The following is a 27,178-nucleotide window of genomic DNA, read 5'->3' on the forward strand; positions in this document are numbered from 1 at the left end:
GTGCCCACCATTGGTCCATGCTGCAGCCAGGCTTTTGCCCACCACATCTGCAGACACAACAAAGGCAACAGAAGTGAACCAAGAAGTCCAGCTTCTCTGGGTTGCTTGCCAAATTATCAGCCCAAGGGCCCCCGCGCACTGGGCAGTAGATGTCCCGGTCATGAGATCAGGTGTTAGAAGGTCCTTGGTCTTCTTGTTCTTTGGTGTCTGTGGGCACCGTGGGGCAGATCTATTTGTGTGGTCAGTTCTACTAAGGGCATGCCCAGGAATGAAAGACCTCTGTGCCTCATGCAAACTCCCTAAGAATTTGGGAGGGGGGTCCCTCTATTTGAGTAGGCATGGGTGGCCCAGGAAGAATGGCAGGATGAGGCCTCCATGCCCTTTCTTTTGCCTAGCTGGGCTCTGCCCCTGAGTCCTGCTGGGGATAAGTGAGGAGGAAACCACCCTCTTGATAGCCTCTAGTGCCCTTGCCCACTTTCCCACAGCCTTTCTCCAGGGCCAGGTCCCTCAGGTGTTTCCCCACCAAGCCCCTCATGGTCAAGCCCTTCTTTGGTGTCTCCTTCCCTGCCCTTCCCAGCCTGAACCACCCCTCTCACCCCCGACCCAAGCCAACGGCAGCCTGCATCCCCCAGCCAGGGTAAACAGCTTTCCACCCTACTAAGGGACCCAGGATGAGGAAAGAGGAACCCCCATTCAGGGTTCCTGCTTCAGATGCCCTGCCCCAGGACAGAGACCACAGTGCCTGGGAAGGCAGTGCAGCTACAGCATCGTCTCCAGGGGTGTGGTGGGAGAGGAGCTGGTTTGGGTAGGCATCGCTGACCTCTGCCCCCTTGGCTCCCCTGCAGCGCAGAGCCCCACCGCCGCGGACCCCCTGCAGCAGGCCTACGCCGGAGTGCAGCAGTATGCAGGTCGTTAGTATCCACGCGTCCCCACGGTGGTCCCCCGGCTGTATACACCTCCCCGTGCCTGGGCATCGGTGCCCCCTACCCAGCCAGGCCTGGGCCTAGCACTGTGAGGGAGGGGGGAGCAGGGCAGGACTGGCCAGGAGCTGTGGTAGAAGGAGGGAGTGTTATACTGACGGAGACACCCCCACCCCTGCCGGGCTCCCCCCCTCTCTGCAGGTGCCCCTTGGCCTTCAGGCAGAGCTTACTTAACCCTAACCCAACACGGCAGTGGTGGGTGGTCCGAACATGTGATGAGTTGGTGAGCCAGGCTAAGCTTTAACCTTGCTGTGCAGTGACTCATCTTTGAGGCCAGATTTCCCTCCCCCATGGTGCTGCCAGGGCTGGCTTGTCCAGGAGCACCAAGCCTCCCAGCAGCACTGCGGTGAGGCCGGAGCTAGGTGTCACTGGCTCAGAAAGCACAGATGCCTGGGTTTGAGGGAAGGGAAGCAGTTTCCATCCCCCCCCCCAGCCATAAACAGGCAACAGGAGTGGGGCCCGAGCAAGGAGGACAGGGAACAAGGGAGGACAGGCAGCCAGAGGTAGAAAACAGGAGAGGCCAGCAGATGGCCTTGGGTCACTGAATGGGAAGGTGATGAGCTACCGTAGGAAGCCCAAGGCCAGCTGTCAGCCACGCTTCTCTCCCTCCCCTGGGCTGGGCAACACAGAACACACACACACACACACACACACACACACACACCCACCCACCCACAGTCATCCCCGCCCAGCCAGTGTCCTGCTGTCTGGCCTGGTCAGGGTCCCTCCTTGCTGTGTTTAGGAGTCAGCAATGTCTCCCCTGAGGGTGATGGAGCTTCCTGGCACCATGGGGACCTGGATAAAGCGGGCTTCTCACATCTGGAGTCCAGGGGAAGCTCTCTCCTTCACCTGCTGAGCCCCCCTGAGCCCCTTTGGGAGCCAGGCCAGGCTGAGGAGGGGGCTATCCACTCCTGTCCCACCTCTGACCCTTTCCAGTTGAATATAGAAAGCATCAGATTTGTTCAACTCAGTCCTCTGCCCCTGGGGAACCACCCACTGGCAGGATCCCAGAGGCCAGGCTCACACCTAGGGTGGCTCCTGTCTCCCACACAGGCGCCATCTGCGCGAGACTGAGGGTATGTGGCCAGAGTCAGTCGTGGCTCAGAGAAGGGGGAAACCTTGTGGGTTCCAGGTGGTGTGGGGCGATCCTCTCCAGGGCATTCTGATGTTTTTGATTATCCGTCATTGTGGATTATCCACACGTGGGTTGTCCATCGCAGATTAAACTCGCCTCCCCCATGCACACACCAGCGTGCGCGTGCACACACACACACGGCAGCGCACATACACATCTTCTAGTCTTCCCTTTGCCGCTTCTCCTTCATTACTGCTGAAAACTGGCTTTATCTTAAAAATGCATTTTTTCGCCGGTCTGCTTTTACTGCTCAACACTGAAATTTCTCTCTTTCTTCCTGCCTCTCACCCTGTCTCTCTCTGTGTCACTGTCACCGTCTCTTGCTCTTGCCTCTTCTCTTTGGCCCTCCAGCAGCCGCCTACCCTGCTGCCTATGGTCAGATAAGCCAGGCCTTTCCTCAGCCACCTCCAATGATTCCCCAGCAACAGAGAGAAGGTGAGTCTGCCAGCGGGGCTCCTACGCCTCTTCCCCCCTCTCTCCCCAAAGAGGCTGCTCGCCTGGGCCTTTGGCAGGGGTGTTCCGTTGGCAAGGTGACCACATCTGCATTGTGTTGAGGGTGAGAGGAGCTGCGGGACGGTGAGAGGCAGCGCTCTCCAATCCAAGCACGGAGGTGCACTGTCACGGGCAGCTCTGTAAACCCAGGTGAAGGGAGGTCAGGAAGGTGGGGTCCCGGAGGAGGCAGGGTCCAAGAATCTCCCCTCCCTCGATGGGCAGCATTTGTCCAGTGGCAAGGAAGGGGAGAAATACGAATGGTCATGGCTGGGATGGTGGGTGGGAGTGGGGATGCTAGTTCATCAGGGACAGAAGTTGTACTTTCCAGGGGAGAAGGAGAGTCAGCTGGAGCTCCCAGGGCAGGACTCCATGGGCAGGTGAGGGGATGGGGTCCCCCAGTGTAGGCCTAGTGAAAGAAGGGGATCCTGGAAAGCCACATCTGGAGGCCCTGGTGTGAACAGGGCAGCAAGGCCAATGGGCCTCGGGAGGCTGGAACCTCGTAAAGAATCTGAGTCCTCCCATTCCAGAGTCCGGAGCCCCACAGGAGCCGGATAACAAATCCACGCTCGGGGATGCAGGGATGCTCACAGAGCTCAGTTTGATGGGGTCCTATCTCTCCACCCCATGAAAAGGGTCAGCCTGCCAGTGAGGCCACCACACCTGCCCATGTAGCCCACGTGGCCAGAGGGTTCCAGTGGTTTCCATATCGCTGGCTCGTAGCCCCTGCGGCAGACTCTCCCAGAGCTGTGGGATGTGGGCTAGTCCTGGAAAGGACCCCGGGGTCTGCTGGTCCAAAGCCCTGTGGTCAGACAGGCCCTGAACAGGCCCCAGAGCCTGGATGGTTGAAAGGCTGGTCTTTGAAGCAAACCCTTCTGGGTCTGACTCCCAGCTCAGCCCCTCCTCTTTCAGCCTTGGTGTCCTCACCTGTAAAATGAGGACAGTGATGACCATTCCCTAGAGGGGTATGAGGGTCAGACTAGCTCAAGTCTGCCTTCCAAACTCCAGCAATCGCCTGCGGGTTTCCCACCATGCACACAGCCCTCCCCTCACCAGTTTGTCACCCTCTCCAAAGTTGTATGTGAGGCATTATCTTAGTTCACATGCACTGGGCAGCTCCTGAAACCTGTGTCATCACCTCCCTGGGCCCATGAGGATGAAGCTGCAGGAACCCAGAGGGTGCACGGTGAGGCCCCCTGCTCACTCCTGCAGCCATGCTGCAGCTGCTGCAGCTCCGAGTCACGCCTGGGCCCACTGGTGAAGTGGGGGTGGACGATGGCCCATCAGCCTGCCTCTGCCAGATGGTCCCCTCACTGGGCTGTGGCCCTGGAGCCTGCCCTGCCCCCGCCCTCCTCCCTCCATTGATGCCTTCCAGCACCACATCAGTCGGGTCAGGGCCACAAGTGGTGGGTCCAAGAGTCCAGCATTGCCTGTCCCAGGCCCAGAGCAGAGAGCTGTGCCCAATGGCCCTTACTGCTTTTGTCACCCCACTGGCTTCAGGCTGACCTGCCCTCACCTCGTAGTCAGTGCCCTGTATCACTCTGGCCTGTGGCTCAGAGGTCTCTAAATCCTGCTACACACACACACACACACACACACACACACACACAGAGCTGCAGGTCAGCTACCACTGGCCTTAAACACTGTCCCCCCATCTGCTCCCTGCCCCACCCCCTACCTCATACTTTGTACCAACCCATGAGTCTAGCTCTGAACTCTTTCACATACCTTCTCTCCATCTCCGAGCAGCTTCAGCTCCCCCCACCCCCATGCCCTGCTCCCTAGAGCAGACCCTGTGTGGCCAGTCCCCACTCCAGCCTCCCATCGGGCAGGAGGATCTCCCACTGTTGTCCCCATCCTCCCTGACTTGGGTGCGCTGCGGGAGCAGGGCATGGGGAGGGGAGCAGTGAGATGTGAACCTAGATGCCTATAGAAGCACGCTGCATATAAGGGCGAGCTCATGGTGCTGGAAGTGGGGTCTTCAGGGAAATCTTTGGGGTCCTGAGGGATGAGGACTCCCCTCCAGCACGTAGAGATGGAGAGACGGGCATTTGAGGCAGGGAGAACAGCAGGAGCAAAGGAATGGGTGCTGCAAAGTCTGAGGTGAGCCTGGAAATGGGGTGGAGACAGGCTGAGAGTGGGTTGGAGCCAGAGCAAAGCCATGTCCAGTATTGCATGAGGCATGAACAAGAAGGCTGTGCTCCTCCAGCCATACCAGTAGTTAGCCTCTTTCCACCGTGGTCACCTCCCCTTATGTCATGCCATTGAAATACCAGGACACACTGGTTGCTGGGCAGGACCCTTCTTCCAGCTCCCTTGTCTTTGAGCTGAGCCTGAAAACAGATGCCTGAAGACCCTGAGGCTGTCTGCCCACAGACCAGCCCAGGTTACTGTGCCAGGGGCTGCAGTGTGGTCCAAGGCAGTCACTTTCTGTCTCTGGAGCTCCGTTTCACCATTTGTCAGAAGGCTGGGTTGGACCAGATTGATCTCCAAAGTCCTGCGGTTATGCCATCTGGATGCTCTATATATAATCTGGGAATTAGGGTTCCGGGGTAGCCCGAGTAAGACAGTGTGTAGGCTCACTGTTGAGGGGTGAGGGGCAGGGGGCTGGGAGAGCCGTCCCTGTGGGGCTCAGCCACACACAATGCTGATGGGACTGAGCCCAGAGGCTCTACCCTCGAAGGCTCCTTGTCTCTCTAAGGAGAACAGAAATAACATCCACACAAAGCAGCTTGCAGAACTTGAACTTGTAGGGAGGGCCCCAAATTCAAGGCGGGTGTCAGTGTAGGTTGGAGGGGTGGGGGAAGTCTGGAAGAGTTGGGATGGGAGAGGAAGGGAGGCACGTGCTGGGGGAGGGGAGTAGGAGGACAGGGGAAGGCAAATGCCCCTGCCCCTAGAGAGCACCCCCTTCTGGCTGGAGAGAAAGCTTCCCGGACCTACCCGAGAAAGAGCCTCAGACTGCAGAATATGGGCTATGGACTCAGGGAGCCCCAGGAAGGGAGAGGGTGTGGGGAGGATCTGGGTGGGACCCTGGAGGAGGTGTGGATTAGATGAGGCCTTCAAGCTGGTTCCTGCTGCAAGGGGACTCACATCTAGCTGGGAACCATCAAGGGACACATTCACAGAGTGTGAACCAGTGAGAACATGCCACGGTTGGAGGGGAGGGGGTGGGGGCAGGGCCACCAGAGCTTGGGGAATCCGGCCCTGGGACCCCTAGCAGTGGGTGAAGGAGCTCGCTTGCGCCGGTTCTGAAAGCGCCGTCAGCTGGCAGAGCCAGCAGTCCAGGGAGGGGAAGCCGGAGCCCGGGGATGGGCAGATGGTGCAGGGCAGGGACCAGGGCCGAGGAGGTCATTGGTTCAGAGGGAGGCTTTGGTGGTCAGAGGACTCTTAGCTGTCAGCTGTGAACCTCAAGGGGGTGCAGATAGATGGAGGAAGGAAGTTAGGAGAGTGGGAGGGGAGAGGAGAGGAAGAAAAGGGCGGAGAGATTCCAGAGCTGATGATTTGCTCCAGAACCAGATTATCTGGCAGCCTCACGCGTCCCAGAGATCCAGGGTGCTGGCTGTGAAAGCCACACAGCAGCCCACGTCGGTGCCTTACAGTCTTCACTTTTAAGCTCCTGCCTAGTTTCTACCAGCCTCTGATCAGAACCTCGTTCTCATCCAACTCTTAGCAAGTGCAGCTGTTTCCTCTGCATGTCCTCCATAGGCTGGAAACAAACATTGAAATGTCCACACTTTAAAAGGTTATCTGTGGCATACTCTATTTTAGATGGCAGGAAAAAAACGAAGGAGCTTGGAGAGATTTCCCATTCAAAGAGTTAAAATTGAGCATTTTGGTTATTTAAAAAGAAACATGTGAATCTTTAGCTATCTGCAAATTTCAGAAATCCAAAGACCTCAGCGGGGTTCAGGGTTTCTGGGGCACTGAGATGAATGATAGGTAGGTAGAGAGAGAGGAGGGCACAGACTATGGAGGCAGGCAGCCTGGGTCTGGGTTCATATCCTGGCTCCATTGCCTACTAGCTATGTGACTTGGCAGGTGACTTAACTTCTCTGGCCTCAGTTTTCTCTTCTGTGAAGTGGGAATGACAACAGCCTCAGGGCTGCTGTAAGGATTAAGTGAATTAACATTCACATAAAGTGTGCAGAGCAGCCTGGCATGTAATTCATGCTACAGAAGTGGCAGGGCTGTTACTGCTATAATGAAACGGGAAGCCTTTTGTACCATAAGGCTCATGGTACCCTGGCGTGTGGGTATCTCATCACGGATCCTTGCAGTGAAGCCCCTTCTGCTCACCTAGCTTGCTGGAGGAGGTGGGATCAACCTTGGTTTCCACCTCCAAGATCAGGGCTGACTTTAAGGTTCGGGGCAGCAGAGGGTAGGGCCGTGGGGGACCAGATGGGAAGCAGTGGCTGCTGGCCACGAGGAGGATGGGGATTGCAGACCCCAGAGTCCTGCCTGTGGGGGCTGAAGTGAGGCTTCCAGAGGCCCCAGCACCACAGGCACGGCTGCCCCAGGGCAGTTCCCTCCGACAACGTCCCCTGAGCAGAGGCCTGGCAGGTCTCCCTACCCCTGCCTCTTCTCAGCCTCTCCCCTCCATGACTGATCAGGCCTTGGCACGTTCACCCCATTCACTGGTTGACTCCACCCCTGGAGCCCTAGAGTTGCAAGGCACCCTGGTATGGATCCATTTTGCAGAAAAGGTCACTGAGGCGCAGAGAGGTTCAGTGACTTGCCCAAGGGCAGAGCGGAGACCAGAGTTCAGACCCGGGGCTCAGCAGCCCCCCCTTTTCCGTGGCCACTTTTGGATCTTGAATGAGACTCCCCCTCCTAACCTCGCCCCCACCCCTCCCTGCTGCCGCTGCCTAACTCGCTCACCTCTCCTCTGTCTCTCTCTTCCCCCACCCCGCCATCCCTCCTCCCCCGCCCCCCCCCCTCACCGCAGGGCCCGAGGGCTGTAACCTGTTCATCTACCATCTGCCCCAGGAGTTTGGGGACGCTGAGCTGATGCAGATGTTCCTCCCTTTCGGTAATGTCATCTCCTCGAAAGTGTTTGTGGATCGGGCGACTAACCAAAGTAAATGCTTTGGTGGGTAAAGATAACAAACCAACTTCACCTAGGACAGGGTGGTGCTTGCACCAATTTACCGGTGTCCGACTGCGTTTAACCTGCTCCTTCACATCGGCCCCCACCCCCAAGTGCTCCCTGTGCCCGGCCTCCAGCCTCCACCTCTCACCCCTCTTCTCTCTTCTGTTCTTTTCGCTTCTTGGCTTTCTCTGCCCACCCTCCCGCCCCATCCAGCCCCCCTACCCCCTGTCCCCGTCCAAAAGATAGTCTCTCCTCCCAGGCAAAAAGTTCCATTCCCAACGACTGAGAAGGGGAAGGGACCCACCTTGGGCAGGGGTGGAAGGGCAGGGAGAAGAGCCTGGCGACACCCATTCTCCCAGCGCCCCTCTCCTCTCAAGGTCACAGTGGCACCGGGGTAAAAGCCAAGCATGATCCTTGGGGTGGGAGGTCCGCCCAGTCGAGGCCCCTACCCCGCCGGCCCCTTGGCCTCCTCTGTCCATCTCTCTGTCCTGCCCCTGCCCCCCTTCTCTGTCTACCCTGCTCTTTGCTCCCCTCTTGCCATCCAATGAACCCTCCTCCCCCTACCCACCCCCTCAGGCCACCAGAGCCAAATTGTTGAGGAATCAGGAAGAGGAAACTGGTTCCTGCCCTCGGGAAGCCTCAGGTCTGAGCTTAGATGAAAATCACATCTATTCAACAGCAGTGAAATCTGCGAGGCACCAAGTAATGGAGGAAGGAGAAAGGCAGGTGGATGCAAATAGACAAAAAGGAAGGGGAGGAAATTCCAGGCAGGGGGAATAGAATGGATGAGGGCATGGGGGCTGGGATAAGAAGAGTCAAAGGTCAGTGAATGAGGAAGCAGGAGGCTTTGGGGAGAAAGGAGAGTTCAGGGGAGACCAGCTGTGAAGGCGGGCCTGTGCTGGGGAGGGTTTCAACCATTCAGGTGAAGATGCTTCATGTGGTGTGGTAGGTAGTGGAAGATGGTGGGAGTAACAGGATGAAGATACTTCTGGTAAATTCTCCTGGGCAAGGTGTTAGATAGGAGACAAAGGACTTGGGAGGATCTAGGAGTATGGTTGTCATATAAAACACAGGATGCCCGGTTAAATCAGAATTTTGGATAAACGATACATTTTTAGCATACGTATATCCCAAATATTACGTGTAATATGTCCCATGCAATATTGGGGATATACTTATACTAAAAAAGTAATTCATTGTTTATCTGAAATTCCAACTCAACTGGGCATCCTGAGTTTCAGTTTGCTTCCAACCTCCTGGAAACCCACCTCATCCCCACACCTCTCCTCTCCTCTCCTCCTTAGCCCCTCTCCCACCTCTTCTGCCTCCATGGGAGCTTCTTTCTGGGGCCAGACCCACTCATGATTCCCCAAGGATTGAGGAGTCCAGTTCCCAGAGCTGAGTCAGCCAGAAGCTCAGAATCTCCAGGTTGACCCCCAGATTCTGGGGCTGTGAGGACAGAATAGGATCCTGCTTTGGCCAGGGAACCTGGGTCCCCCCCCTTGGGAGTGGGGAAGGGGAGAAGGTACAAAAATGCAGAAGCACCAGGAAGCACATGTTAAGGAGATTCCAGTTTGGAGACCAGCTTTCCAGGACCAGGAAGGGCTTCAGGGTGGAAAGCATGTTCCCCAAGGCAGTCAAGATCTTTGCACATTGTCCTTTCCCCTCTGGCAGCTGCCACTGAAAATCTGTGGCATTTCAGTGGCACAGAGTTGCCCCAGCAGCTCATTTCTCTGGGGGATGGGAAAACAAGGCAAAAGGAAAAGACCAGGTTGCACCCCTCCACTGTTTGACTGCTGTTTCTTCTGACGAATTACATTATGTATGTAAAAACGACAAACTGGAGATCAGCTGCTTTTGCTCTCTAAGTAAGCCTCAGATGTTCCATAAATCAGAAGAAAACTGTGAAGACCCCAGAACATGCTGGGCCCCCGGGCTGGAGCGCGTCTGACTCCCTGGAGTCAGCCCCGGAGTACCCTTGCCATTAGCTCGTTCAAGTTCTCCAGCAAAGACTTTGGCCTGGCTGCTTCTGGGAGTCCACCCCCACCTACCTCTACTCTGGCTCTTTCCTCTCTTCCTGGACAAACGTCTAACGCTGAACATCCACTGGCCTTCAGAAAGGACAGGCTCCCACCAAGCTGGCGGGCCCAGTGGCTCCTCCTTCAGCCTCTTGGGTTCCCTCCCTCACTCTGGCTGCCGAGCCTGTGCAGCTGTCCCCAGCACACACTCATGGGCAAGTTTACTCTCTGGGCCTCAGTGTCCTTATTTGTGGAATGGGGATTTCAGCAGTCAGCTCTCAGCGATGCTGTGAAGGTCACATGAGATGGTCCATGTGAGGGACCTGGTCAGAGCGGACCCTCAGGAGGTGCTAGGGTCCCCTTTATTCCCCAAAGGAAGGGCCGTTTTTCTGCACACGTGGTCCTCTGTTAAAGTGAACTCCTTAAAGTCCCCGCTTGCTCTTTATAAGCATAAACAGAATCTTTCAGAGGCTGTCGTGACCATATATGCAGCACAGATGGTTTCTGCATTGGAAGACGGGCTGGAGGGCCACCAGGAGGGCATCCTACCTGCACAGCCTCCCACGGTCTGGAAGGCAGGAACCTTCTTGGGAGTGGGAGGAATGGGGCAGGGGGCTCTGGGAGAAGGGACACAGCCCTGGAAACCGTGAACATGGGAGATGGTGCCTAGAGCCTTGCCGAGGGGGGGCCAGCAGGGGAGATGTTCCTTGCCCTGACTGCTAGCCAGTTAACAAAACTAGTTCAGGAAGAAAAGTTCCTTGAGCCCGGAATCCTTCCCAACCCTCAGGCTTCCAGAAACTCAATCCGAAGGCTGGGCTTCTTCCCTCCTCCAGGACCCTCTCTCTCCCTTTACGCCTCCACCCTAGACAGCATCTCCAGCCGATTTTATCTGTCTCCCATCTCTTCCCCACTTTGCTCGTATTTGTTCTTTTGTGGGGGGAACTGTCACCCACAGTTCGGCTATCTTGTCCCAGGAGGAAGAGAGGCTTTTAGTTTGCCCACCCTCTTTAATCTGGGGGAGAGCAGTATAACAGATGCACCATTCACACATTTGAAAACTGCTCTGCTGACAGCTTGATTTAGTCATCAGTCAGAGAAGTTGGTGGGGAAGGGATGGGCCAGGAGGGCATGAGAGGGGGAGGTGGAAAGATGACTCACATTGATTTCCAACTACGGATAATCAGAAATCTTTCCTATGTGTTTTCGCACATAGATTAATACATAATACGTAGATGCTGGTTATGTTGCCCTGGGCCCATCTCTGACCAATCTCATCCGAGCTCACATGCTGGCACTCCTGAGTACACTCACATGCGTGTACACACACCCCTCCCCATCTTTGATGACGCATGGCCTCAAGAGAAAATGCACACAAATGCAGGAAGGAGAAAGAGAAAAGAGGCTTGTGGAGGCAGTGTCTGGGGCGGAGGTAAAAGGGCCACCACACGGGGAGAGTAAGGGAGGGGTCACAGGCAGGCCCAAGGTACCACAGACAACCAAGAAAGCAGCTTTCTACTTCAACGGAGTCTGTACACCTCTCCCTTATATATCTAATGGCCATTTGGAGACGAGCACCCCAAATGAAGCGCATTTGCAGGATGGCCTGGGAACTTCGCCAAGCTTAGTTTCATATATTTTGCAGGATCTAAGTCCGTTTTACAGGAGAAAAGGCCTCTAAAGTCAAATAAATTCCAGGAAATACTAGGTTAAACAAAGCCATAAAGAAGAGAGAAGTTGGGGTGGGAGAGGGATGTTTTTATTTGTTAATGTGCCATGAACTGTCCCAGAGGGGCCTGGCTGTAAACTTGCTTGACCACCGAAGGCCCTTTCTCAGGGAGCACCTTTTAGGGCCATTTTTGGGAAATGCTGATGTAGTGTAGTCTATAAGGAGATGCATTCGAAGTACAAAAAGGTGACTTCTAAATCAGCTTTGGGAACCTAATCCATTCCCACGTGGGAACTGCTTGTTTCAGAAGGTGACTGGGAGCCATGGATGGTTCTATAGCCTGTCCTGGGATGTTGGGAGGAGTGAACACGTGAAAAGCACGTCTGCAGTCTGTAGTACACGGAGAAGGCGCTCAGCTAACTTTCGCTAATAGGGTCAATTTGTACTATTATTGTTATACCATTATTAGTGTTACGAGGGATTCACAGGGGACACATCAGTGGGCGCGTGCTTAGTCCGGGGCAAGAGCCCCTGCTCCCAGGGTGGAGTTTTACTAAATAAAAGGATGGTGCAGACGGCTCCTGGAAGCGAGGTGGCGGGTTAATGTGAGCCGGTGTGGACTGGCCCCGGTGGCCACCGGGAGCCTGGCTGGGGGCAGCCTCGGCAGGGACTGAGCGGGAGGAGGGGCGGCGGGGACCCTGCCTCTGACCTGCCCCGCGGCCGGGCGGCGCTCGCGAGGGGGGCGGCCGGAATTGGCGGCGGCGAAGTTCGCTCCGTGGCGCCTCCCCTCCCTCCCCTCGCACTCCTCTCTCTCCCTAGGCCGGCACCCCGTGCCCTCCCGCTGCCAGGCCCCCTCCTGTCAGGGAGGACAGTGTCCAATAAACTCCTCCACCCGCAGGTGTGTCCGCCCTCTCCCACCGCAGGCAGGGGCTGAGGTGCCGGGGCCGGCGCGGGTGGGGGGCGGGCGCCTCTCCGAGCCCCGCCGCGCCGCGGGCGCCCCGCCTGGGGGAGAGGGCGCGCGGGACAGCGGCGCCGCCCAGAGCCGAGGTGGAGCGGGGGCGGCCCGGCCCGGGGCCGCGCGGGTCGGGGAGCCGGGAGCCTCGGCAGCGCCCGCCGCGGGAGGGGCCGCAAGCACGCGGGCTGTGGGGGGCACTAGGCCGGGACGGGGGCCGGGCCCCGAGGGGGAGGAGCCTTGAGCCCCGCCCCCGCCCGGAGGCGCGGCGGGAGCGGGGAGACACCGCCGCCCGCCCCGCCCCGCCCCGCCCCGCCCCGCCCCATCCTCGGCCCCCACGGACCTTCTCCGCACCCGCCCCCTCCCGGCCGGGGCGGCCCCGTGGAAACCCAGGCCCTCGTCCCTCGTGTCTCGCCAGGCTTCGTGAGCTTCGACAACCCGGCCAGCGCGCAGACCGCCATCCAGGCCATGAACGGCTTCCAGATCGGCATGAAGAGGCTCAAGGTGCAGCTGAAGCGGCCCAAAGACGCCAATCGCCCGTACTGAGTGCAGGCGGGAGCGTCCCCCGGGGGAGACCAGGACTCGCACAGGTAACCGGGGTCGGCCGGGGCGCGGGGACGGGGGTTGGGGAGGTTGATACCGGACAGACCCGCCGCCTCCCCTGGCCTCTGTGTGCCGGACGGAGCCTCGCTGTGCCTTGGACCCGCTGCGCCCGGCTCGACCTGCTCCTTGCCCGGTGCCTAGGGGGCAGGCGCAGAGCTGTGGTCACCCCGTCAGAAATGGGTATGACCATCCCCCTGCCGCAGAGCCAAGAGGAGCAGGAGTGAGGGAACCGGTCTGAGAAGGTCTACACCGGCAATTTTGTTTGCCAGAAAACCCTGGGGTGAGCAGATGGCAAGCTCAGGGCTGGGAGAGTTTGGGGGAGGAGTAGCCCCTGTGGGGAGCTAGCTGTAGGCCTGTGCTGGGACCTTCTCCCAGACTCCCTGGCTCTCCCCGCCCCAGCTCTCTTGCCTGAAGGGCTGGTGGCTTTTAGACACTTGACCCCTTCACCCCTTCAGTTCCCCGCAGCTCAGTCTGGAGAGGAGGGACAGGACTTTTCAAAGGGAACTTTACCAAAAAACAAAACAGGATGGGACAGAAGCTGAGGAGGGTGATGGTATGGGACTGGGGCCACTTACCCTGCCCTCTTTACAGAGGCCATGATGAGTGGGCAGGTGTCACCTTTCCCTTCTCTGTCTGGGTCCTGCCTTACAGCTGAAGGCACAGTCGGCCACTCCTCTTCCAGGCCACGTGCTCCCCTGGGTGAAGCAGCTTCCTGGGGAAGGGGGGAGGGAGGAGATGTGCCTGGCCATCAAAAGTCCACCCCCAGCCTGGTTTCTCCCATTGAGGTGCGCTCCTGCCGTCCCAGCTCGTTCACAGTTCAGGGCCAGGCTGCCCAGGCCTCTGCTGCTTCAGCAGTACTGTGTGCCAGGTACTGTTAGGTACTCAGCATGAGTAAGACTAATCAGAATCCTTGTCCTTAGCAGGGGAGGCAGACAACAAACAAGGACATAGGATCAAAGAGTAAATTATATAGTGTGTCAAAATTTTTGGTTACAGTTAAATCAGGTAGTCAGGGTAGGCCTTGTTGAGGAAGTGACATTTGAGCAAAGATTTGAAGAAGGGGCAGCAGGGAGCCACGCCAGGGTTTGGCTGTTCCCTCGGTCCTCGCGCTGAGGGAACAGCCAGTGTACAGGCTCCAAGGTGTGGGCAATGTGGTGTGTTCAAGGACCAGCAGGAGGCCAAGGTGACTGGAGGAAAGCGAGCACGGTGGGGTGTAGTGGAAAAGGAGATCCCAGAGGTGAGGAGGGCCACCTCGTGTAGGACCCACAAGCCATTGCATGGACTTTGGCCTCTCCTCGGAAATGGGGGGCTGCGGGGGAGCCATTGGAGAGCTCTGCACAGAAGAGTGAGGTGATTAACTTGCATTTCAGGAGGCTCGCTGGCTGCCGTGTTGATAGACCGTAGGGCCCAAAGCAGAGGTCTAGCGCCGGGACCGCTCAGTCCAGGGCGACAGCAGTCGATGTGGTGTGAGGGAGTTGGTGCTGTTTGTAAGGAATTAGAGGGGATGTGAGAGAAAGAGGCGTCAAGGATGACGCTTGGCTTTTGGCCCGAGTAACTGGAAGAGCAGAGTTGTCGTGGTCTGAGATGGAGAGGGGTTGGGAGAAGGGTGAGGCACGTGACAGTTACACATCCGAGTGGAGGGTCAGAGTCTGGAGTTTGGGAGGGAGGTCTCCAGCTTCCCAGTCTCCTCTCAAATCCCACCGCTACCAGCAGGACCCCCTTCATCCACCCAGGAACAGCCACACTCACCTTCTCTCGAAGAGGGTGCTTGAGCCTCTACTCGCCGCGAAGGTAGCAGCGTCCACCTCTCATGCTTCCTCAGTTCCTGCTCCTGTCCGTCTTTGGTCTGTGTGAAATGCACATGCACATGTTCATTCAGAGCGTGGGCACTTTCCTGTGCCAGATGCTGGCTCAGTGCCAGGATGCCGAGAGGCATGGTCACCGTGCTGCCCGCGTGGAGCTTCCAGCTCTGTGCTCACACAGACACGGTGGCAGGCAGCCAATGGGTGCATTTCCACAGGAGGGGAGGGACGGTGCAGTGAAAGCAGCCCTTTCGTGACATGGAGCACTTTTTCTTAAACAGGCTTAGCTCTGCCACTAAGGCATGACCTGGGTCAAGGTGCTTCCCCTCTTGGGCTTCCATTTCTTCAGTGATGAAACCCAGGCATTGGAGCCATCAGAGGACTTTTAAGGAGGCGGCATGCTCCAGTGTCATGCCCTGAGATTCTGAGGGGCCCCTGTGGGTGTGTTTTGTGGCTCCCCCCAAAAACAGCCTGTCTTAGCCTCCTAGACCTTGATGCAACTAAAACCCCAAGAAAGGAGAGAACATCTAGGTCAGAGAAATTCCCAGATGAAGGAGTGAGGACGGCAGACTTGTGGTTTGGGACAGAAGGTAAGAAGTGGCCCTCAGGGTAGAACCAGTTAGCAGTCATGATTGGGGTGGGGGCTTGAGAGGGGTGGCTAAAAAAGCAGAGTGGTTCTTCCACCAGGGACTACAAAGGCCAGAAAGATGAGAACCACCAGGGAATACAAAGGCTAGAAAGATGAGAACCACAGACTTTCACACTGCGCTTACCACGCAAGAGACAGTTCTTGTAGGTGACAACTCTAAGACATAACTGTATACTTGTAGCTGCCTATAAGGTAGGTAGTGTTATTATTCCCATTTTACAGATGGAACACAGACAGATTAAGTCACTTGCTAATCAGCTACTGAGCAGTAGAGTCATGGTTTGAAGGGGGGGGTGGTTACTTCCAGAGGCTGAGCTCTTAACCCCTTCAAGTAAGGAGAAGGATAAACCCCACTCTGCTGTCTTCACCCCACCCCTCCTACCCCAGAGTGTCCTGAATATCAGAGGGGACACATCAGGACATCTCATTTCTCTGGAGTCAGCCATCTGACTAGCCCTGCACTAGGCAGTCTTCTAAAAAACTGTGAGCTCGCGTAGCTCCTACAGTAAAGTTGACCTTTCAGCTCCATTCACAGGATTTTAACAAACGGTGCATTCAGGTTCCCAACCCAAGACTGTTAGAGGCTGTAACAGAAGGCAGGTGCCATAGGGCCGGGCTCGGGGAGTGTAGTGGGCGGTGGCTGCTGCCAGTAAGGGAGGGAGGAAGCAGCACGCAAAAGCAACTTAAAAACTGCATGATTTTAGAGGCGAGCAAAGGATGTTTACAGATGATGAGTCCTAGTTGCTCAGAAGGGCGGGGCTAGCCTGAGCAGGGGCCATAGTTAGGTGTGAAGAGGCACGGGGAGGGCGGTCTCAGGGCCAGTGGTAAAGACAGAAGGCAAATAGGTGGCCAGGTCAGAACTGGAGTGAGGGGGTTCTGGGGGAGGACAGGGCCCCTGGCAGGGCAGCCGTGGGGAGGGGGCGTGTGGTTGGGCTTTGGTTCTAGAAAATGAGGCCTGGGTAGGGTGGGGTCTGCGCACCCTGATGGATGGGAGTGTGGCTTCCTGGCTTCATTGCTGCCCCTGCCCCTCATCTTGCGCTAAGATGGGAGTTTCTCCCAGAAATCTTTACGGGGAAACTAAGAGGAAGGAAACAAAGGCAGGGAAAGTGGGCAGAAACACGAACGTGGCCAGGTCCAGGCACACACCCAAGTCCCTTGTTCCACCTCTGGGCCCAAGCTGAGGGCGGGCGCGCAGGCGTCCGGCTCTTTGGAGGGAGAGCCCGCTGAGTGGCGTGTCTGACCCCTGGGAGCCCCGTTTCTTCTGGCCCCTGGGCTTTGGTTCTGAGTGTGCTTCTGCACAGCGTCTGCTCTGAACGTTGCAGGCACGAGTGCTTCGGGTCAGACCTGCCCAGTGCTGGGCTGTGGCTTTGGGCCTGGGCCTTCTCTGGCTAGAGGCCAGCTGTGTTTAGGACCTGGCATCTGAATTGGCTCAGCTTGACCAGAATTTCCTCACCCAGGTCATGAGGTGGGGCTTCCCAGTCCTGATTCAAGCTCCCCTGCGCCGGTCAGTGACTCTGCTGCCACCTCCAGGGCTGTGCTCAGAGAGGCTCTTCCAGAGGGTGGCCGGGCACTGTGCAGGCAGAGGTGCCACTGCTCCCTAATGAGGAAAGTGGCCAGCAGTGCATGGGTAGAACCCCAGGGAGCCTCCTTAGCGGCTGAGCGAGTTTAAGAGAGTGTGTGCTGGGGGCCAAGTGTGTGTGAGAGATGAGTGTGCACGAGAAGGTTCCCTAGATGGAGATTTGGGGAGGGGCTGTGTGATATTCAGGCTTGAATCCCCAGCACTGGGCAGTGCCAGGCACTGAAGGGTGGCTGGAGGAAAGCTGGCAGCCGGCAAAGGAGCACAGTGGAGTGGGGAGGAGCGGGCGTCCCAGGACTGGGTGCAGGTGTCCCTGGGTTGCCGTGGCTGACACCTGACGGCGCTGCCCTCCGCGCCGTGAGGCTTTCGGGATCTTAGTTCCCCCGCCAGGGATTGAAGCCGGGCCCTCGGCAGTGAGGGCACAGTCCTAACCACTGGACCGCCGGGGAATTCCCCCCTCCTCAGTTCTTAGGCCTCTTGCCCACCCCAAGAGCCCGCCAGTTGACTCTCCTGGGTGGTGGGTCTAAGGGCTTTCTTTCTGGAGGGGCTGGAGATGCAGGCGGGCCTTGGTGGGCCCTGGTCTTGGTGAGGGAGATCTGCTGTGGGAAGAGCAGGACGGGCAGGCAGGGCAGGGCTCTGTGGAGGAAGAGGGGCGGGGGGCTCTTCTGAGAAGGTAGAGCTGGAGGCGGGGTTCAGGCTTAAAATAGTCACCTCTCAGCTGTTTTGCATCTTATCCACAGTGACATGTCATGATCTCAGGCTTCCCTTCCACACTCCCTGAAGGAAAACACAAAGCTGAGAGTGGAAGCCGCTGCGTGTAGAAGCCCGGTGCATCGGAAACCCCTGCAGACTCTGCAAGCCTGGTGCACAGACCCGGGTGCTGCAGGGGAGCAGGGACTGGGAAGTGAGCTCAGGGGTAACCGTGAGGAGGGCGTAGGGCTGGGGGCCCCCAGCGCCCTGGGTGGGGGCAGAGGACCCCAAATGGTGAAGCGTGCTCAAGACAACTCAAAACGGAATAATTGGATGATGCTTGACAGAGACGGGAGCTCAGCCTCCACCAGTTAGGGCTCCATCAGTGAAGAAGGCAGGTCGGGGCTTGTGAGATGGGTCAGTCTAGAAAGCTGTATGTGGAGGGGTATAGAGTATGAAGGAATGGAGAAGGGGGAGGTGGAGTGGGGGAGGGCAGCAGGGCACAAGTGACAGCAGCAGAGACTGGTGAAACAGGGCCATAGCCCGCCCCTCTCCAGTGGAGTCTCCTGTTGGCGTATGACCAGCCCTGCAGGGCACCCCGGTCTTCCACGTGGCCATTTCCTGGGTCAGAGCTGCAGAGCCGTCTAAAGGCTTCACGTGCCAGGAAGCAGCCTTGCTTTGGCCACATGGGCCACCTTGAGAGCAAAGCAGAGAGTAAGGCGATCATGAAATAAAATCAGTTGTGCCAGGATGTGTCTGTAGAATTCTGAGAGCGTTGATGTGATTTACTCTAAATCTCAGAACTACAAGTGTTCATTTTCTGAAGGTTCTGAGGAAAGAGGGTTGAGGCAGAGTGGACGGGGAGAGGCTCACGACCTCATGCAGTGGGTGCTCTTTTAGTGGAGATGCCCTTCTCTGGGGATGGCGGCCACGGCGGGACAGGACAGGGCGGGAGGGCTGAGTTGCTGTCTGCGTGGACTGTACTGGGCAGCAGGGTGTTTTGTGGATGGACCCCACGGCTACAGCAGTCGCCTTAATCAGCCTCTGACCCACCCGGCAAATCGGGGCCACCCTGTCAGGCTCCCCCTGCTGGTCCGCAGGCTGAAGCCACAGAGGGCTGGGGAGGCGAGGAGAGCTCGGCACCTGGGGGAGAGAGAAAGAATCAAGGGTGGTCAGAGGCAGGGAGTGTGCTCCCTGATCTGCTTGCCGGCCAAGGTGGTTTGAGGGGCTGTTTTATTTTTTTCTGGCCCCCTCACCAAACTGCCTACACCCTCCCTCCTCTTCCCAGCGCATGATGGATGCCCTTAGTGGCCCTGTGTGAGGTTCTGCTACTGTTCACGGTGTATCATGTGTCTGCACAAACAACCGTGTGTGCGTGTGCGTGTGCGTGAGTGTGTGTGTGTTGACGTGCCCATGTTGTTTGTCTGCCGGCTTCCTCCATCCTTTGAGTTTTTTTCAGTTCTCTTATGATTTGACTGCTGTTCTCTCATTAGAGCTTTTAGATTGATGCTGTGGTCTGGTGCTGTATAAATATTTTTCCTTTTAATTTTGTTTTAACTTCTTCCTTGCCCTTCTTCACCCTCAACCCGACTCTCCCTGTCCCACCCCCCACACTCCCCGACCCAACCCGCCCCTCCTCCTCCTCCCCCCTTGCCCACACTCTCTTGTCCTCTCTCTCTTTCTCTCTCTCTCTACATATATAAATATATATATAAATCTTTTCTTCTTTTGTCATTCAATCAAATTCCAACAGCCCAACCAGGGCCAGTCAAATCCACCACAGTCTCGCGCTGAGCTAGGAATAAAGTTCACGTAATCACATGAGAGTGGAGAAAACAGTCCCCCATCCGTAAGTTCAAATCAACTCAAAGTTCACAGTGTGACATGATGGCGTCATGTAACAAGGCTAAGAATCGGTTGCATGACAATTGCCGTCAAGTTTCGTGGAGGTGCTGTGATTGGAGCGTTTTTCTTGGATGTTGTATCAGTTGATGATTGGCCAGTCATGATCACACGTGCATTTTCTTGACTTTTGTGCTGCCACAATCTTTTTTGCTGTGCTCATTTTCGTTTCGTTCTTGGTGCTTGCAGTGGTTTTACTTTCTGTTGTTTGGTTTTTCTTGTTCAGCGTTTTTTATGCTTCTCTAGATGTCACATAGAGAAAAAAAAACAAAAGAACAAAAAAATAGTAAAAATAAAGATGAATTCCCGAATTATCGGACATGGGATCATTTAACTGTGCAAACCATTATTTTTTTTTCTTAAAAATGAGGAAAACATCTTAAAAGTATCTATGCGTGGTTGATTTACTTGCACTTGAAAATATTGTGATTTTATTTTTTTCTAGAAATTTGGGGGCCTTTTTCAATTGACACTTTCCTAGGTCTGGTCTTTTTCCAGTTAGGCTATTTTAAATCTCACTTCAAAAGGAAAAACAAAAAGAAAAAAACAAAAACAAAATCTCTACAGTAACAGAATAATAAAAAAAAAAAATTCTAAACCAAAAAACTAGAGTTCAAAGCCCGGGGCCTCTGAGAGAGAGCCCGGTAGCAATTGTAAGGTTTGTATTGTAGCCACTTCTGCTAAATTAAATGTGGGGAGGGAGGTGGGGGCCTGGGAGTTGGGAGGGCTTTTTGGTTGGTTTGGAAAAAACAGTACTGACAAAAGCAAAATGCACCTTTTTGTTTACAACTGAAAAAGGGTCCTTGACAAGTGTTTTTTAATTTTATTATTATTTTATTTGGTGTTGTAATTGTTTAGATTGCTGTGTACGGTTTGCTGTTTGTTGAATCAACAGTGTGAAAAACCTGCCAGCATGGATTGATATACGCATGACGTTGTCCCCTCAACTGGGGGCTTTGCAGTTCTAACTCTCTTGATGTAACCAGTCACCCCCATGTATAAGTGGAAGCTGCTTGCTAGAATGGAGACGAGTCTCATTTGTTAATTCACAATGATTAAGCATTTTCCTTCTGATTCTAGTCGGATCATGATTTTTTTTTCCTTGAAATGCAAAACAAAACACCAAAAAGCCACCATTCAAAACAAAATCAAGAATTGTCTGAGTTAATTTAACTTTGATGATTAAATCCGTTCTAACTTCTTTTAGGTTCTCCCCATCCACTTCCTCGAAGTGCTGAATTTCCTCTAAATTCCCTGGCATGTATGAGAAAAATATTATGTGTGTGTGTGTGTGTATGTGTGTATCTATGCATATACATACACACATATCCATGTATATCCACATATGTGCAGGTGAATATATTCTACACATATATCCAGATATACATATATATACATAGCCTCGCAAATAGTGACCTTGGGAAAGAGGTGGTTGGCTTGGAAACTGGGCAAGAATTCTGCAAAATGCATGTCACGGATCTTGGGGGGAGTGGGCCGGGCTGCTAGATTTTTGCTATCTTGTTTGCTAGGCTTCTGTATACATATTGTATCTGGGCTAGATCCCTTAGAGATCAGTTTAATGATGAATTCATATCCCACAGTCCCAAATTCTTCCATTAGATCTAGCCGTCCCCCAATCCAGAACTCTAAAGGAACCCAAATCAAAAACCCTCTCCCAACAACCAAACCTCAGCTACAACCATCACCACTAGACCTCCCAGTGGTTTCTTACTCTGAATAGAAGAGTCGATTTCTTTTTTAATGTATCATGATCATGACTAATTCTCATACTGGTCTCTTCCCCCTCTCCCGCTGTCCCCCAGAGCTCCCGCCCTAACCCCCGAGGCAGGTTCCTTTTGGTGTTTGGATGCATTTTGTGTTTCCTCTCTTGGCTTAATCAGCCCTGATTTTCTTCATTTTAGGGCAGGATGCTGAACGGGCTACATTAAAAAACAAACCTCTCTCTATATATATTTATAAATGAGAACTGTTGGATGACACCTTTGACATATCAGCCAATATCAATCAAGCTGAAGACTCCAGACACTCTCTGTGACTGTCACATTTCTTCAAGGAAAGTATAGCGTCTATGGAGTTCAGAGGGCACGTGTTTGGGGGAAAAATATATATGACATAAAGAAGAAGAAGATGAAGAAAAACGAGAAAAAAAAAAAAGGCAACTTTAAAACAAAATAACTTGAGACAAGGTGGGGAGGCTGCAGGGCTGGGAACTGGGAAGGGCCGCTGCTTCCCGATCCCTGGGGCTTTTCCAGCCCATGGGCGCCTGAGGCAGGCTGGGGCAAGCGGTGTGTCTGGTGGGGCCTGGTCCCCAGGGGGGCGGCTGGGAGGCTGCCACTGATCATCTCTATCTGTCATTCCTTTAGCTATTTAGGGACCAAAGGACCAAACTTTTTATTGCAGATGTGTAGCTCTAGGTCAAATAGAGGGGGAACGGAGGAGAACCTCCTTCCTGCCTCATGGCTGTTCTTGAAACAGCTTAGAGCGATTCTATGAAAAATGTAATTAAAAAAAAAAAAAAACACAAAAAAACACACAAAAAACAAACAAAAAAAGAAAAATAATGCTTCAATGCTTTTAAAATAGCAAGATAATAGTTCTTTGATACTTTGAGAGGCGCTTTGATTACTGTCATTCAAGTCTATGACACTTTCATATGGTTTTCTGTATTATATGTCTGGATGGAGCTGTTAAGATGAACAAATTGGTGGATATTCGGGGAAAGTAACAAAATATGAAAACTCATTAACCGTGAAGTGTGAGAACAGGAGGGGAAAAAAAGGGACTGACGAGGCAAGATAATTGTTGTGAAAAGTCTGTAAATGCTTCTAACTCTTCCCCCTCTTAAAATCATAATAGTTGTACAGAATTTTAAAAAGGAGAAGTTTAAAATACCTATATAATAGAAGAAAAATTAGAGGAAAGCAAAAAAAAAAAAAAAAAAAACACCTATAGAAGTTAGCATTACTGCTAAAATCCCAGATGTTGTAGGACTGTACTTTTGTAGAGTTTAGACTGAGCATCAATCCCTTCTCCCCGCGAGTGCTGTTGGACGCCGTTGACCCCGAGGGCCAGGCCGGACCCGCGCAGACCTGTGGGCCCCTGGCTGCCCACCTCCGGTGGAGGCCGCGCCTCTGGCAGGAAGGCCCGCCGCCGCCGCCGCCGCCGCCGCCGCCACCGCCTCCGCCCTCGCCTCGCTTCGCTCCGGGAGCTGCGCGCGCTCGCCCGCTCTCCGCAAGCCCTCGACACCTCTGCTTCACTCGCCTTCCATGCTTGCTCCAGAGACTTTCCGGGCAAGGGAGACCTGGGAACTTTCATCTTAAAACAACTAAACAACACACACACACACAAAAACCTTAAACAAGAGAGAGAAAAAAAAAAAAAAAACAATCTTTGAAGAATTTCTGAAACTGTTTACAAGGAATTTTGAAAAACAGGGATGTTTAAATGATGCCGGCTCTGTTTTTCTGTAAATAAATTTGCATATTTTGTAGGACTTTTAATTGTAATGATAGAGAAAAAAAACAAGGAAAACTATTTAATGAAAGCACGATATTTATCTTTGGTAAATGACTTTAGAGCAGTTAAAAAAGACATTGCTTAAAAAAACTCAGAATCAGAAAAAAACACTGAATTATTTAAGAACACATATATTTTAAAGTATAACATATTTATTATAATTTATTTGCACCGTTGGGAAGACTTGCTTTGGCTTTCCACCTTGATGCCCTCCTCACTGATGTCCTGTTCATCTGGAGGCTGGGGGGCCCTCGGACCTACCATGTATTTTTCTTTTTTGCTTTAGAAGAACACCTATCTGGTTCCTCTCAGGCCTTCTGCCTTTCCTTTCTTTCTATTTTGTTGGGTAATTATTATTTTTAAAATTTTCTTTTTCTTTTTCTTGGCTCCTCCTTTTAGGATGTCCAGATGTTGTAAAAAAAAAAACAAAAAAACGAAAAAAACAAAACAGCTGCAGTTCAGTACAACTGCTCTTTTCACACTCAACTCCCTAAAACTCCTTGTAACCTTCTGTAACTATTGGATGACGCTTTCTCCAGCTTAGCCCTAAATAAAGCACAGTTTAAAAAAAAAAAAGCCTTTTCCGTGGTGGTCTGTGGTTCATGGAATCTGGCCAGCCGTGCCTCTGGGGTCTAGGGCTGGCCCACTGGAAGCAGCTTTGGTCCTTCCCTCCGTGGAATCTGTCTGCTACCTGGACCCTCTAGAAAAATCTCTCTCGACCGGTGTGTGCCTCTGAAAGTCTCCACTGCAAGCCCATCCCTAGGTTCCTGGGCGGGGATGGCCACAGTGCCCAAACCTGACAAGAAGTCCCCCTTTCCTCCCAGACAGGGGGAAAAGCAAGCCACCAGACTGGAGCTGGGGTGGGGACGAAGTGCTGCGAGGAGCTGGGGAAGCAGGCAGTGGAGGCAGGGCCCGCAGTAAAGGAAGGTGAGGACACAGCCCCAGACTTGCCACCCAGCACTTTGCTCTTGGTCCTGCACTTCCCACTGCATTGACAGTGTGCCTGGGTGGACAAGACCGAGGGTTCTAGATGATCCTCAGAGGCGGGGTTCTGGTGGGAGGAGCTTGGGGTGCCGCCATCTCTGTATCGTGACACAGAGACAGAGGTAGGGAGATGTCCAAACCCTGAATGCCACGGGAGGTTTGAGAGGAAGGTATGGGGCGGGGGTCAGGGGGAGGGTTCCAAAGGAGGAAGAATGTGAAATAGGGCTTGGGGGAGGGTAGGTGGAGAGGAGGGAACAGGTCCTCCTGAGGTGAGAACCCAGACACACGCACCAGCCTCAAGCCTTCGTCAGACTCTGTCCTGGGACAGCCCTTTTTCTCGATTCCATCTCGTCCCCCCTGCCCCAGCCTTCAGCCTTGCAGCTTGGTCTAGGAATGGGCAGGTTCCACCAAGGGTTTCCATCTTGGAAAACCCTTGTGGTGGGGCGGGGAGAAGACGAGAGTCCTAGGACACCCGGGTGTTTGTCTGTCTGTCTGTGCCCTCCCGTGAGAAAGTGGGGAATGGCTCAGCCCCAGCTGTCCTCTCTGCGGGAAGAGTGGTGGCAAGCAGCGCGCAGAGCCCCGGCTACAGGGCAGCACCCGGACCCTGCTTCTGTCCTCTCCTCCCATCTCGCTTCCCAGGGCCAAGGCTCAATCCCATGCTTCCCCCACTAGCCTGTGGAATTGTTAGCCTGGGGAGAAAAGGCCTTTATGCATCAGGACCCGGGGCAGGCCTTCAAGCCTTGGCTTCAAACTTGGAGACAGTTCCAAGATGAGACCTTCCCTCATAAGTATGTGAAAATAACCCACACTTAACCTGCCAGTTCTGGGGAGCTTGTGAGGAGCTGGACTTCTCGGAGGAATTCACTGCAAGGGGTGGTTGTCACACTGGGGGTTGTGCTACACTGTGAGGAACAGAAAGGTGTTTTCTAAGGAGTTCTCTGGGTTTTGAGCCTCAGACTATTCAAAACCGTGGTTTCTTTTGGACATTTGCCGCCGAAAGGCACTGAGTCTGCCAGAGGATGACAGCCTCAACCATACTGCGTCCTGTGGCTCTCTCAGACCCCAGGGAGCCTCACCCAGACCTCCCCTGTGCCTTTGTCACCGCTTCCCCACTGTGCTTCTCTCTGGCACAGCCCTCCTGCCACCTCCACCGCTCTGGCTCAGGGGCGGTAGGGGCCCAGGGAGCTGCCCCCAGGGAGCTGGGCTGTGCAGGGGGTTGGCCACTTTTGCTCTGTTCCAGGCACGGTTGACTGAGAAGAGAGATGAAAACACAAGGCCCAGATGTGAATCCACCAGTTCTATAAAAGAAACCTTCTATTTAAAACCACGCACCAAGTGACTAATGTATGCACAGCGCGTTTAAGAGAGAATGTAATTTATTAGCCTCTGGGGGGAAAGTCATAGGTTCCTTGAAAAGTTGCTGAAAACTCTCAGGTCACTTTGCACACGATTACAGGGAGTGCAGGGATCCCGCAGCTCATCCATCATCCCCTAGTTAAGAACCCCTGGTTTGCAGTGTTATTTAAGAAAACCCAAGACACAATTCTCATTAATTTCTGCTTATATTCTATGGCTTCTAGTTCTCTGCTAGTACAGCCATCCCTTGGAATCTGCAGGGGATTCGTTCCAGGACCCCCGCAGATACAGAAATCTGTAGATGCTCAAAATGGCGCAGTGCAGTCGGGCCTCCGTAACCGTGGGTTCTTCATCTGTGGATATGGAGGGCCGGATATGTTCTACCTGCAGTGTTTGATTCCTTCACAGCTCCCCTATTTTTATTTCTTTTTCATTTTTTAAAATTAAAAAAAAATTTTTTTTTTTTTAAATCTTTTGGCCACGCCGCATGGCATGTGGGATCTTCGTTCCCTGAGCAGGGATCAAACCCATTCCCCCTGCATTGGAAGCGCAGAGTCTTAACCACTGGACCACCAGGGAAGTCCCTCCCCTATTTTTAAAAGACTTTTTATTTATTATTATAAACCTTTTATTTCAAGCATAATGGAAAGTAGAGATACTTGCAAAACAAACCCCTGTGCACACACCACTTAACTTTAACATACATCAACTCATGAATTATTTTGAAGTTATCAAGTCATTTCATTGGTAGATACCTCAGTTTCCCCACAACAGTTTCGATGCTGCATTGACGTGTTCAGGCTCGCTCTGGCCTGTCGGGCAGCTGCACCCTTGCTGTGGCAATTGCGGGGCTTTGTGGCCTCTCCCAGCCTCATCCTGGCGCCTGGTGTGAGCCCAGGCCTCCCTCCAGCCTCTGTTCCAGCAGCACTTTCAAAAGACTTTCAGCTCTTCATCCACCCCTTTGTACTCATATCTTCTCTCTTGCTTTTCTCTTTCTCTCCCTTTCTCCCTCCTTTCTGTTTGATGTTAACGTGAGAAAAGTGTTTCTGAGCTGGATCCCACCCTCTCCTGGACACAGAGCACCAGTACAGTGACACAGAATGTCCCAGAGCTCTCCCGCCCACACGAGTGCCTCCAAGTCGAATATCCATCTTCCAAGTTCTGCTGTCCCTGGGCTGGGCAAATACGCAGCTCCTCCTGGCACGGGGTCTGCAGGGTCAGTGTTTGAATTACACCTGGTTAAAGCCAAATGGACATTCCCCCCCTGGGTAAGGTGGGTAAGCAACATCTGGGCAGTGAGCTCAGGGGCCCAGCCCCACCCAAGGTGACAGCATCAGACTTGGTTGTGAGTGCCACTTGTCTCTCTCCCAAAATGGAATCCGCCCCCAAACAAGAATTATTAGCCACCACTGACATCCCACCTTCAATAGACTATTCACTCCAGGCAGTCAGGCATTCAGTCCATGTTGATTCATTGCCTGCAGGAATGAATGAGTTAAGGAAGGAAAGGAATAACAAACGGCAGACAACTGAAAGCATGTTCCGAAGAGGTAGGTGTTCAGGAAATGCTTTTAAAGTAATAGCACATTTGGAATAAGTGGATAGCCAACACTCCCTTCCCCTCAGATAACTATTTGCAAGTGTAAGTTTTTTACTTTCTGGTTTCCTTTCTCTGCTGCAGATCTCCCCTTCCCCCATCAGTCTCTGGTCTTCAACTCTCCCAGATGCCCTGGGGCCTGGTTAGTGGACA

General features: G+C 53.9%; 1 protein-coding gene across 50 annotated transcripts in view; it reads left to right on the top strand.

Moving 5' to 3' along the window:
• Positions 1-21,500, top strand: part of CELF4 (CUGBP Elav-like family member 4) — a 292,879-nt gene extending 271,379 nt beyond the window's left edge. For 8 of the 50 annotated variants that reach the window (XM_061169050.1, XM_061169057.1, XM_061169052.1 and 5 more), the window contains exons 9-12: positions 846-911; positions 2,470-2,550; positions 7,550-7,633; positions 12,748-12,875. In XM_061169050.1, coding sequence (XP_061025033.1) covers positions 846-911; positions 2,470-2,550; positions 7,550-7,633; positions 12,748-12,875 — 359 coding nt within the window. Of the gene's footprint in view, positions 1-845; positions 912-1,541; positions 1,547-2,466; positions 2,555-4,660; positions 4,693-7,549; positions 7,694-12,196; positions 12,276-12,747; positions 12,920-19,411; positions 19,466-21,473 lie in introns of those variants that run through there. The other 42 variants (XM_061169077.1, XM_061169048.1, XM_061169049.1 and 39 more) reach the window with 17 other exon arrangements.
• The last annotated feature ends 5,678 nt before the right edge of the window (positions 21,501-27,178 follow it).

This window comes from Eubalaena glacialis, chromosome 15, assembly GCF_028564815.1.
Source record: "Eubalaena glacialis isolate mEubGla1 chromosome 15, mEubGla1.1.hap2.+ XY, whole genome shotgun sequence".
NCBI classification, from domain to species: Eukaryota; Metazoa; Chordata; class Mammalia; order Artiodactyla; family Balaenidae; genus Eubalaena; species Eubalaena glacialis.